Source organism: Carcharodon carcharias (assembly GCF_017639515.1).
Source record: "Carcharodon carcharias isolate sCarCar2 chromosome 27 unlocalized genomic scaffold, sCarCar2.pri SUPER_27_unloc_1, whole genome shotgun sequence".
Taxonomy (NCBI): domain Eukaryota; kingdom Metazoa; phylum Chordata; class Chondrichthyes; order Lamniformes; family Lamnidae; genus Carcharodon; species Carcharodon carcharias.
The window spans coordinates 2,124,071-2,137,126 of record NW_024470624.1 but is presented as its reverse complement, the minus strand read 5'-3'; the positions used below and the strand labels follow the sequence as shown (position 1 = coordinate 2,137,126).

At 45.6% G+C, this 13,056-nt stretch overlaps 2 protein-coding genes across 2 annotated transcripts in view; both read right to left on the bottom strand.

The window, feature by feature from the left end:
* LOC121273703 (zinc finger protein 229-like) overlaps nucleotides 1–13,056 on the bottom strand; it is a 1,112,939-nt gene that overhangs the window by 261,943 nt on the left and 837,940 nt on the right. The window lies entirely within an intron of this gene.
* LOC121273702 (zinc finger protein 239-like) lies at nucleotides 9,861–12,889 on the bottom strand. The gene is made up of 2 exons (XM_041180862.1): nucleotides 12,678–12,889; nucleotides 9,861–11,706 (listed from the first exon to the last, which is right to left on the bottom strand). Exon 2 carries the CDS (start codon nucleotides 11,351–11,353, stop codon nucleotides 10,511–10,513), a length of 843 nt encoding a protein of 280 aa, XP_041036796.1. The 5' UTR covers nucleotides 11,354–11,706; nucleotides 12,678–12,889; the 3' UTR covers nucleotides 9,861–10,510.

Sequence of the window (13,056 nt, the reverse complement as noted above, 5' to 3'; positions counted from 1 at the left end):
CCTCAGTGTGAACTCGCTGGTGTGTCTGCAGATGGGATGACTGGGTGAATCCCTTCCCACAGTCAGAGCAGGTGAATGGCCTCTCCCCGGTGTGAAACCGCTGGTGTATCAGCAGTTCGTAAGACCAAGTGAATCTCTTCCAGCATTCAGAACAGACGAGCCGGTCCCCGGTGTGAATTCACTGGTGTGTCAGTAGGTAGGGTGCCCGAGTGAATCCCTTCCCACACTCCGAGCAGGTGAATGGCCTTTCCCCAGAGTGAACTCGCTGGTGTCTCTGCAGGTGGGATGAATTACTGAATCCCTTTCCACATTCAGAACAGGTGAACGGTCTCTCTCCAGTGTGAACTTGCTGGTGTGATTGCTGGCTGAATAGCTGACTGAATCCCTTCCCACACTCAGGGCAGGTGAACGGTCTCTCCCCAGTGTGAACTCGCTGGTGTGATTGCAGGCTGAATAACTGACTGAATCCTTTCCCACACTCAGAGCAGTTGAACGGCCTCTCCCCAGTGTGACTGCGCCAATGAATTTCTAACGCAGATGGGTATTTGAATCCCTTCCCACAGTCCCTACATTTCCATGGTTTCTCCATGTTGTGGGTGTCCTTGTGTCTCTCCAGCTTCTACGATCAGTTGAAGCCTCGTGCTCACACAGAACACGTGTACAGTCTCTTCCCGCTGTGAATGGTGATGTTTTTCTCAAGCTGCGTAACTGGTTAAAGTTGTTCCCACAGTCAGTCTCTCACTCGGGTGTGTGTGTCTCAGTGATTTTCCAGTCACAATGATATTTAAAACCTTTTGAAGCAGACAGAACAGACAAACATTTCTCCTTCCAGATACAAAGGCTGATCATATTCAGGTCCCGATGAGTCGAGTGAGTCTGTCAGATCTTGCCATGATGTTTGGTGTGAGATTGCTGTCTGCAAATCCTCCCCTTCTATTATCCTGCTAAAGGAGTTTACAAAAGCCATTATTGTCAGTATGGGATAGAAATTCAGAACAGACAATTCTAATTTTTGTGGAACATTCTTTCCTCTCTCTTTCCCCAAAAGCAGTAAATCTCCATCCCACACACTCTCACTCCATTCTCACTCTGCTGCACCCAAGATACATCCAACATTACTGCACTAAAAATGTGTCTAATACACAGTGCTCTATTACATGATTAGAGATACATGGTGCTGTGGGGATTAACTTCATTTCAACAGCCAGTGGTGATGTCCTGGAACCCACTGCCTATGAGGGTGGTGGTTCCAGAGACGATCAATAATTTCTAAATGAAATTGAATTGACACTTGAAGCAAATGAACATGCAGGGGAACGGGGATATAGAAGGGAATGGGATTGACTGGATCGGTCTGCAGAGATTTGGTATGGACTCGAGTTGTCAAATGGACTCCTTCTGTGTCAGAATTACTCCATCACTGGAAATATATTAAGTAGCTACAGTACTGTCCTCCAAGACTAGAAGGATAACAAATGAACTCTATGACAAAACTATCAATAATATATCTAAAGTTTCCCCCATTACAGAAGTGTAATAATTTTTATAATATTATTCCGGTTTATTGTCAAGTCGGTTTATGAGTGAGCATAGAAGGTTCTCTCTGTGTGATTTAACTACATTTGGAGTCAGGGAAACTGCAAGCTTGAAATTATTAAAAGAAGTTAGGTGTAGAAATGTACTTGAAATGCTAATGAGTAAACATCAATGGCGTTCTAGCATGTAAGGTGTGACGGGAATTTGCATTTCTAATGAAGTGAAGCGGTTGTTTGGATTTCAAAGGGATATTAGGATTTTTACAACTAGCCAGATGAGCAAGGCTAATCATTGTGTTCATTTTTCCCAAAGGTTACTGATAATATTGGCAACATGAAAAATTGTTATTGTATGGGAAAGGTAAAGATCCAAAGACCTATGGAACAATGGAAGTTACATATTAAAGAGAGAGAAACATATATAAAGGCGAATGAAAGGCTACGTTGGGGGGGTCCATGTAAGATCCAACAGGAGTGTGTGAAACAGCCTTCGGGAAGCTTCCACCCATTTGTGCATAAGTCCACTGTGTCCAGAAACTAAAGTTGAAGACAAGCTTTTGGAATTCCTCTGTCAAGTGGGTACTGTGGTAATTTGCTGACTTATTTTTTAAATTCAACATCTAATTTTGATTGTTGCCTTAAAGGGGGTGTGTAATTTAAGCTCAACGCAAACTGGAGGAACAGCACCTCATCTTCCAACTAGGCACTTTACAGCCTTCCAGACTGAATATTGAGTTCAACAACTTTAGATCATGAACTCCCTCCTCCATCTCCACCCCCTTTCCGTTTCATCCCCCTCCCTTTTGTTTTTTCCAATAATTTATATAGATTTTTCTCTTCCCACCTATTTCCATTATTTTTAAATGTATTCCACCCATCGTTTATTTCACCCCACCCCAACAAGAGCTACCTTGCTTGTCCTGCTCTCCACTCTTAATTAGCACATTCTTTTAGATAATATCACCACCTTCAACACCTCTTTGTTCTTTTGTCTGTGACATCTTTTGGTTATCTCCTCCTATCACTGCTTGCTTGTCCCAACAACAGCCCCCGGTTCTTCCACCACCGCCACCCCCACCCCCTTAAACCAGCTTATATTTCAACCCTTTCCTATTTCTACTTAGTTCTTTTGAAGGGTCATGAGGACTCGAAACGTCAACTTTGCTCTTCTCCGCCGATGCTGTCAGACCTGCTGAGTTTTTCCAGGTATTTCTGTTTTTGTTTTAGAGCTGGATAGAGGGCCAGTGATAGGTGGAGATAACCAAAAGATGTCACAGACAAAAGGGCAAAGAGGTGTTGAAGGTAGTGATATTATCTAAGGAATGTGCTAATTAAGGGTAGAAAGCAGGACAAGCAAGGTACAGATAGCCCTGGTGGGGGTGGGTGGGGTGAAGAAATTGAAAAAGGCTAAAAGGTAGAGATAAAACAATGGATGGAAATACATTTAAAGATAATGGAAATAGGTGGGAAAAGGAAAATATATCTAAATTATTGGGAAAAGGGGGGATCAGGAAGGGGGTGGGGATGGAGGAGAGAGCTCATGATCTAAAATTGTTGAATTCAATATTCAGTCCAGAAGGCTGTAAAGTGCCTAGTTGGAAGACGAGGTGCTGTTCCTCCAGTTTGCGTTGAGCTTCTCTGGAACAATGAAGCAGGCCAAGGATGGACATATGGGCATGAGAGCAGGGTGGGGTGTTAAAATGGCAAGCAACAGGGAGGTCTGGGTCATGCTTGTGGACAGACCGAAGGTGTTCCTCAAAGTGGTCACCCAGTCTGCGTTTCGTCTCTCCAATGGAGAGGAAACTGCATTGGGAGCAGCGAATGCAGTAAACTAAATTGAGAGAAGTGCAAGTTAAATGCTGCTTCATTTGAAAGGAGTGTTTGGGCCCTCTGACGGTGAGGAGAGGGGACCTAAAGGGGCAGGTGTTGCACCTTCTGCGGTTGCATGGGAAGGTGTCATGGATGGGGTTTGAGGTGTAGGGGGTGATGGAGTAGTGGACCAGAGTGTCCCAGAGGGAATGATCCCTGCTGAATGCCACCGGGGGGAGTGAAGGGAAGATGTGTTTGGTGGTGGCATCATGCTGGAGTTGGCGGAAATGGCGGAGGATGATCCTTTGAATTCGGAGGCTGGTGGGGTGATAAATGAGGACAAGGGGGACCCTATCATGGTTCTGGGAGGGAGAGGAAGGTGTGAGGGCGGATGCACGGGAGATGCCCCTGTCAACAACCGTGGGTGGAAAACCTCAGTTAAGGAAGAAGGAGGACATGTCAGAGGAACTGTTTTTGAAGGTAGCGTCATCAGAACAGATGCGACGGAGGTGAAGGAACTGAGAGAATGGGATGGAATCCTTACAGGAAGCGGGGTGTGAGGAGCTGTAGTCGAGGTAGCTGTGGGAGTCGGTAGGCTTGTAATGGATATTGGTGGACAGTCTATCACCAGAGATTGAGACAAAGAGGTCAAGGAAGGGAAGGGAATTGTCAGTGGTGGACCACGTGAAAATGATGGAAATTGGAAGCAAAATTAATAAATTTTTCCAGGTCCAGATGAGAGCTCGAAGCAGCACCAAAGCAGTCATCAATGTACCAGAGAAAGAGTTGTGGGAGGGGGCCGTAGTAGGACTGGAACATGGAATGTTCCACATACCCCATAAAGAGAGAGGCATAATTGGGGCCTATGCGGGTACCCATAGGCACACCTTTTATTTGGAGGAAGTGACAGGAGTTTAAGGAGAAATTGTTCAGTGAAAGAACAAGTTCAGCCAGACAGAGGAGAGTAGTGGTGGATGGGGATTGTTCGGGCCTCTGTTCGAGGAAGAAGTGGAGAGCCTTCAGACCATCCCGGTGGGGGATAGAGATGTAGAGGGATTGGTCATCCATGGTGAATAGGAGGCGCAGCAGAGTGATTCCAATTGGCTGGTTCAGGAAGGGTTCCATTGTGGACTTCACAATGGGGAAGTTGGACAATGAGCTTCAGACTAAAACTTCCTCCTCTGGGCAACATCTGTGAGGAAATCAATGTTTCCCCCTTTCCATTTCTTTTCTCATTCTGGGGGCAAATTGTTAACTTGCAGGAACTGAAGGGAAAGGAAGTGAATCCAGGGAGGGTGCAGACTCTGGAAAGGTTGGCCCAGGTCTCTCTCTCTCTTTCCCTCTTAAAGACATTGACATCCTTTGCTCCCTCAGCTTGACACATTTATTTGTCTGTCTAAAATGATGGTCTCTTTCCTAATGTTCACAATTAAAGGGGTGGTTTTCCCAGGAGATGGCTGACATTTAAGGAGACAATTTCAGGGCAATTAATTGTCCTGTATTTTAAGGGATTGTTCCTTATTTTGCCCTGTATTTCTCGGACAGCCTGTGGGAAACTGATCCCAGGAATCTCCAGGGTGAGTTTGAGTGATTCGAGTGGGACTGCAAGTGAGTGAGTCGGCCAGCAGAGAGATGATGATGTTGTGACTAAACAAGATAAGTTGTAAGTTCTAGTTTACTTTAAACCTGACCCTCCCACTATTATTGTCTCAAGACCCCTCCTCCTACCACCTCTCATATTGAAACCCAAACCTCCATCCAACCTGCTCTCATGGTCACCAGCATCCCACCATCACCCACTCCCCCACCCATGACTCCAACCCCACGGATTCATCTCACCTGCAGAGACACCAGTGAGTTCACACTGGGGAGAGACCGTGCACCTGCCCTGAGTGTGGGAAGGGATTCACTTGGTCATCCCAACTGCTGAGGCACTGGACAGTTCACACCAGGGAGAGGCCGTTCACCTGCTCTGTGCGTGGGAAGGGATTCACTTGGTCATCCCACCTGCTGAGGCACTGGACAGTTCACACCAGGGAGAGGCCGTTCACCTGCTCTGTGCGTGGGAAGGGATTCACTCGGTCATCCCATCTGCTGATACACCAGCGAGTTCACACTGGGGAGAGACCGTACACCTGCTCTGAGTGTGGGAAGGGATTAACATGTTCATCCGAGCTGCAGAAACTCCAGATAGTTCACATGGATTAGAGTCGTTTTAGATGCCCTGACTGTGGGTGTTAATTGTATCAATTGAGGTTAAGTATATACAGGTGGGTGTCATGGATTGGATAGTTACTTGAGCACATACAAAGAGACCCTTACTGACATGGAGTGGAGCCGAGTCAGAAGGTTTCTACTTGTAATGTTTCACTCAGTGAATAAATCTACACCAAGTAAAGACTGCCTCCAGTTTCCTCCTTCACCATCAGGCTGTCAGGATTATAACATGGTAACAGAGAATGCTTGTCTAACGGTGAAGGTTGGAAACTAAAGGAAAATAAAATTTCAGGCAGAAACTTATAATCTGAGTAGCTTTTGTGAGAAATGGCTGAAAGCAAGTGGGAATTGTCAGGGTCTGATTACCCGCCGATGTTCTCGGAGTCTGAGCTACACGACTAGTGGAAGAATGAAGTGGATATGTGGACATGGGTTACGTCCCTACCAAGGAGGAAACAAGGTCTTGGCATCATCAGTTACCAACAAAAGTAAAATCAGAAGCAAAGTATTTAGTGAGCTGGATGCTGGTCAGTTGGATACTGACGAAGGTTTGGATCTTCTATTTGGGTTCATTGATGAGATTTACAAGAAAGATGTTCTAGTGGATGCCTATGAAGCATAGTTGGACTTTGACAGGTTTCGAATGAGGGTGAAAGCATCTGTAGCAGATCTGGATATCACAACAGAAGACAGAATTGGAACAGCACTAATAGATGAATGAACCCCAGGAATGACCATGGAACAGTTAACAGGTGTTTGAGGTCTCACTCAAAATATCATTGTGTGATGAACTGCCCAAAATCAAGGTCTTCGAAGTGACACATGATACAGAGAATTCTGAGGCTGAAGATGATGATGATGATCACCCTGAAGGAATTGTACTAATCACAAGGAGCTTTGGTCCAGTGATGAGAATGTTAGTCACAGACTCATTCAACTGTGCTGTGTTAGATAGTGGCTGCACCTCATTAGTATGTGGATTAGATTGGTGAACATGTTACCTAGATTCACCTTGTACTGAGGATTGATACAAGGTTAAGGAGTGTGAAAGTTCTCCTTGTCTTGGTTTGGTGATGTCAACACATTGAAGTCACTAAAAAGAGTGGAGATTCCCTGCAAAATAACTGGAGTCAGCCTCTTCATCAGTGTTAACTGTTAGACTTCACCCCGATGACATGTTTGTGTAATTAATAAGGCTTATATTACCAAATTGTACTGTATGTAAGCTTAACGATGAACAGTCTTCAATTGCCTGGCTTTCAGTTCCAGATACTGTAAAGTAGCTTTAGAAGTGGCTCCAAGCTGAGTGGCTCAATTTGTTGCGGGGAAATGAGGAACACTTTTTCCATTGGCTGAGTCACAAATATTTGTTTAAGAAGTTGTTAGTTTTGTTGAACAGCTGCACCATGGGTTAAATGTTACAAAGTTACCTTCAAAAGGGTCCATTTGGTAGCTCGAGTCCATGCTGACTCTCTGTGGAGCAATCCAGTCAGTCCCATTCCCCCTCTATATCCCCGTATCCCTGCAAGTTTATTGCCTTCAAGTGACCATCCAATTTTCTTTTGAAATCGTTCATCATCCCTGATTGCACCACCTCATGGGCAGCGAGTTCCAGATCATTCTCACTTGCTGTGTAAAATAAACTTCTTCCTCACGTCCCCCCACATCTCTCACTTAAAACCTTCAACCTGTGTCCCCTCGTCCTTGGCGGGAACAGCTTTTCTTTGCCCAGCTGATGTAAACCTATCATAATCTTGTCCACCTCTATCAAATCTCCCCTCAACCTCCTTTGCTCCAAGGAGAACAGTCCCAGCCAGAAGAAAGAAACAAGATATGTTCATGCCTGGAATAAAATGGGAATGTTTACAATTCTACTGGGCAGTGAAGGAATTGGAATAACTCACCTTGGGTGTAGTTGAATGGAATAGATCAATCTGGTATCCATGTAGATTCTAGTGAAATTCAGGGAAGTGCACACAAGATGAATAAGTCGATAGCTTTCTCTCGGAAATGTTTATATCATTTGCCTCTGAACACTTTTTTAGAAGAAAACCACAGTTGAAATCCTGGCCACTACCTGAAATATTGGGACTGCACAGAGCGAGATCAGCAAAGCTCTTGAGGCAGACCCACCCCAACACCCAAACACCCGCCGCACCCGCCCTCCCCTCCACACAGACACAAACAAACACACACACACACACACACACTGGCCCCCCCACAGCCCCCATGAACTTCAGATAAGATAACATGAAAGTCAAAAAATGTAATGTTAGATGTTAAACAACTAATAGAAAGAAATTCATGGTGAAATACATGGAAGAGTCCCAAACATACACCGTGACATGACAAACAGTATGACATGGAATGGCTAATGTGGCCAGAGGAATGAGACAACATTTTGATGTGATCAGGGCACTGACACACGCTCCAGAGAGAAACTAACTTTAAAACAGTCAGGATAGAATTAAAGACACCAGTCATGGTTGAAAAGTGAATAAAACTAAACTGACAGGGATAAAAAAAATTGTGGATTGGGACAATGAAGAGCTTGGAAGAAATAATAGAGTGACAACTCTCCACAAGTTGGACTGGGGTAAGGAGAGAGCTGGAGAATCTTTTACATCCAGGCTTGATCTGCTGCTTGAAGCCTATGTCCTGATGTACAAGTAACCTAGAACTCACAGCGCTCCTTCAGGAGAAAAGATCGAGTAAATGTTACCCCAGGTGGGGCCAGAACAGAACTGGAAAATAACGGAGTGAAATTGAATGAGGGGTCGGAGAGAGCGTTCTCCTCCCCTTCAAGGTGTGGACTGTAAGAATCCTGGGGGACCTCCTACTTCGGGTTTTTTTGCTAATTAGTGGAACATTTAATTAATAACTCTGACTGGCTGTGCAATTATTTTAAATTTGATTGTTTCACTTCTCCTGTTTTTATTCCTGTTGTGATTACTCTCTGGGTGAGGATGGTTGACAGGTGACAGAATGGGAAATTGTGGTTTGGGTCTTTATTGACCAAATGTTTTATTGATCCGAAAGATGTAAAAGAGGCCAAACTTCAGCAGAAATCTGGCAGAACTGAGAACAGATGAATTGCTATGTCACCTGTGATGAAACATTTAAGTTATGAAGAGAGGTTGGATAGACTTGGGTTGTTTTCGTTGGAGCAGAGAAGACTGAGGGGCGACCTGATCAAGGTGGACAAGATTATGAGGGGCATGGACAAGGTGGATAGGGAGCAGCTGTTCCCCTGAGTTGAAGGATCAGTCACGAGGGAGCATAAGTTCTAGGTGAGGGGCAGGAGGTTTATGGGGGATGTGAGGAAAAACTTTTTTAACCCAGAGGGTGGTGACGGTCTGGAATGCGCTGCCTGGGAGGGTGGTGGAGGCTGGTTGCCTCACATCCTGTAAAAAGTACCTGGATGAGCACTTGGCACGTCATAACATTCAAGGCTACGGGCCTAGTGCTGGTAAATGGGGTTAGGTAGGTAGGTCAGGTGTTTCTCACGTGTCGGTGCAGACTCAATGGGCCAAATGGTCTCTTCTGCACTGATTGATTCTGTGAAAAGGGAGATGAACAGCAACCAGAGGACAGAGAAAACAAAAGTGCCTTGAATCCTAGACAACACCTGGGTGTCAAAGCCACCATGTTTTCACTGCTTGGCATGGGAATGCTGACTTCCTGTATCAGGGATGGAGTGTGGGAAGCCAATTGGTCGAGAGTTTGACGTGGCTTGGGCAGGTACAGATGGTTCAATGACAGGTTTTGTAATTGGTCCGTTCAAATGTTAGCTCAGCAATGATTGGCTTAAAACAGTCTCCAAAGACTTTGTGATGTAAAAAAGTATCAGAAGGGATTCCCCGAGCACATAGATTTGTAGAGGTTTTACATATTGCATTGACTGGTGCCATGGCATCTGGGGCAGACCAGGGAGCATTTACGTGGAGATGGTGCTTCTACCCAGAGTGTGATGGTCATGCTGCTGCACTTTGATACTACTGCTCAGACATGAGCATGTGTCAAGTCTTATTTATACTGAATAAAATCTAACCACTGTAACCAATAAGTGTTGCCACTGTGAATCAATCCAGAGTTTGGAAAAAGAGGATAAAGGGTTAATTGACTTCCTGAACTCCATTTTCTAACATCAGTGTCAAAAATAAAATCTCATCCCCCCCACTGGCTCCTTTGCCAATTACCTTAGAGGGGCTCACTTTCTGTTAAAGACCCTGCCAACCCCTCTCACCCACTTTCCCTAAAGTGCAGCAATCTAATCATGAAAAGTCCAGAAAAATCAAATAATTTTACTGATAAAAGTTTATTAATGAAATTAAACATGGTTAAAAAAAGCAGAAAATTACTTGAGGATCAAAGACAACCAGAGTAAAAGGATGTGCACAATGTTCTGGGCCCAATTGGTTTCTCTTTGGCTCCTCTGTAACCTGGACACAGGGGCACTGGACCCTGGGGCTCACTCCACCATCAACCCAGCTTGCCCCTTCCCTACCACAATTGATATATTGAGACATACATTAGGGAGAAAGGAATAGAAGAATATGCTGATGAGGGTAGATGAGGAGAGGTGGGTGGAGGCTCATGTGGAGCATATATACTGACAATTGAGCCAACTAGCCTGGCCCTGTGATGTATACTCAAAGGAACAGAGACAAATGTGTTTATTTTAGAGCTACCTGTAGTGGTAGGAAAAACACTATTTACTATACAGGATAAAATAAATGTCCTTCATCAGCTTTTGTGGATCATTTCAGTGGAAATGTGCACTCCCAGGCTCAAAGAGCATCAGCCCACTGGAAGCAAAGTCGTGAGACTGGCCAGTCCAGCAGAAAGAAACCCTCCGACTCTCCCACTTCACCACCTGCCAGAATGAACATAGTTCAGTCCTGGATGTGATTAACAGCAGCAATAACAGCAGAAACCAACTCCTGCAATCACTTGTGAACTCGCTGGTGCTTCTGCAGGTTGAATAACAGAGTGAATCCTTTCCCACATATGGAGCAGGTGAATGGCCTTCTCCCGGTGTGAACTCGTTGGTGTCTCCGCAGGTTGGATGAATCACTGAATCCCTTCCCACACTCAGAGCAGTTGAATGGTCTCTCACCAGTGTGAACTCGCTGGTGTGTCTGCAGGTTGAATATCTGAGTGAATCCTTTCCCACACACCGGGCAGATAAACGGCCTCTCCCCAGTGTGAACTCGTTGGTGTGCCTGCAGGTTGGATAACAGAGTGAATCCTTTCCCACACACAGAGCAGGCAAATGGCCTCTCCCCAGTGTGAACTCGCTGGTGTCTCAGCAAGTAGCTTGACATAGTGAATCCCTTCCCACACTCCGAGCAGATGAATGGCCTCTCCCCAGTGTGAACTCGCTGGTGTGTCCGCAGTGTGGATGAATCACTGAATCCCTTCCCACACTCAGAGCAGGTAAAAGGCCTCTCCCCAGTGTGAATTCGCTGGTGTGTCTGCAGGTGGGATGACTGAGTGAATCCCTTCCCACACTTCGTGCAGGTGAACGGCCTCTCCCCAGCATGAACTCGCTGGTGTCTCAGCAGGGCAGATGAATGACTGAATCCTTTCCCACAGTCAGAGCAGCTGAATGGCCTCTCCCCAGTATGAACTCCTTGGTGTCTTTGCAAGGCGAATAAATGACTGAATCCCTTCCCACACACGGAGCAATTGAATGGCCTTTCCCCGGTGTGACTGCGTCGATGAATCTCCAGCTCAGATGGCGCTTTGAAACCCTTCCCACAGTCCCCACATTTCCACGGTTTCTCCATGGTGCGGGTGTGCTTGTGGCTCTCCAGTTTCGAGGGTCAGTTGAAGCTTCATCCACACTGAACATGCATACGGTCTCTCCCCACTGTGAGTAGTATAAACAGGTGGTGCAACTGGTTAAAGCTCTTTCCACAGTCAGTGTATTGGAACATTCTCACTAGGGTGTGTGTGTCTTGGTGCTTTTCCAGTCGCACTGATGTTTGAAACTATTGAGGCAGACAGAGCAGACAAACATTTCTCCTCCTGGATTCAAATGCAGGTGATATTCAGACTTCAGAGAAATGAGTTGCTGGATCAGATCTTGATGTGATGTTTGGTTTGAGATTTCTGTCTGCAAGTCCTCTCTTCTAATATCCTGTAAAAGGAGTTTACAAAAGTCATTGTGGTCAGCACAGGATAGAAATTCAGAACTGTCAATTCTATTTTCTATGGGACATTTTTTCCTCTCTCATTCCCAAAAAGCTGTAAATCTCCGTCCTACACACTCTCCCTCTATTCTCACTCTGCTGTACCTCATATACACCCTCCCAATTCTCTTGAAGGTGCCGATTCATGTTCATCAAGAGATCCAAGCTCACTGCTTCTTGTCCCAGATACAGAGACGTTTGGCAACTCACTATGTAGGAGGGTAGAGGAAGCAGAGATGATCGATAGTTTCCACATGAAATTGGACAGGATGAATTAAATTCATTTGAAGGATTGATTTGACCTGCAACTCGCTTCCTCGAGGGATGCAGAAATGTTCAATGATTTTGAAATGAAGTTGGATGAACACTTGAAGGAAATAAACTTGCAGGGGAATAGGGATATCGAGGGGAAATGGGACTGACTTGATTGCTCTACAGAGAGTCAGCATGGACTCGAGTTGCTGAAAGGTCTCCTTCTGTGGCATTATGACTGTGTGATTGGAAAGATATAAGGCAGCTACAGTACTATATTACAAGACTGGAAATAATAATAAATGCATTTTATTACAGAACCATAAATAATTTATATTAAATATGTACCATATAACAAAACTAGAAATATCTCTGTCCTATATTAATTTACTGTCCCTCTAAATGTCAGCCATCTCCTGGGGAAACCACTCCTTCAATTGTGAACATTACGAAAGAGACCATCCTTTTAGACAGACAAATAAATGTGTCAAGCTGAGGGAGCAAAAGATGTCAATGTCTTTAAGAGAGAGAGACCTGGGCCAACCTTTCCAGAGTCTGCACCCTCTCTGGATTCACTTCCTTTCCCTTCAGTTCCTCTAAGTCAACAATTTGCCCCCAGAATGAGAAAAGAAATGGAAAGGGGGAGAAAAGAAAGTGTTTTACTCACAGATGTTGGACACAGGAGGAAGTTTTAGTCTGAAGCTCAATGTCCAACTTCCGCATTGTGACGTTCACAATGGAACCCTGCCTGAATCAGCCAATAGGCATCATCCTGCTCCGCGGTGACGTCCTCGGGTCCCAGCCTGCAGGCCAGGCGCGCGGACACGGGAGCCCCGCCCCCACCCATTGTTCCCCCTACCCCTCCACCTCCTCGAGCCAAGGTTTCCAGGCAACCGGCTGACGGCTCCGGCCAGAGCGAGAAGCCGCTCGGAGAACTCGGGAGAGGGGGAAGCTGCGTATGTGCGGGGGGCGGGGGGGAGGGGGGGGAAGACCCGCCTCTTCCCGTCATGCTGAGGGGATGATCAATGTGAAGAGTTGGAGGACCG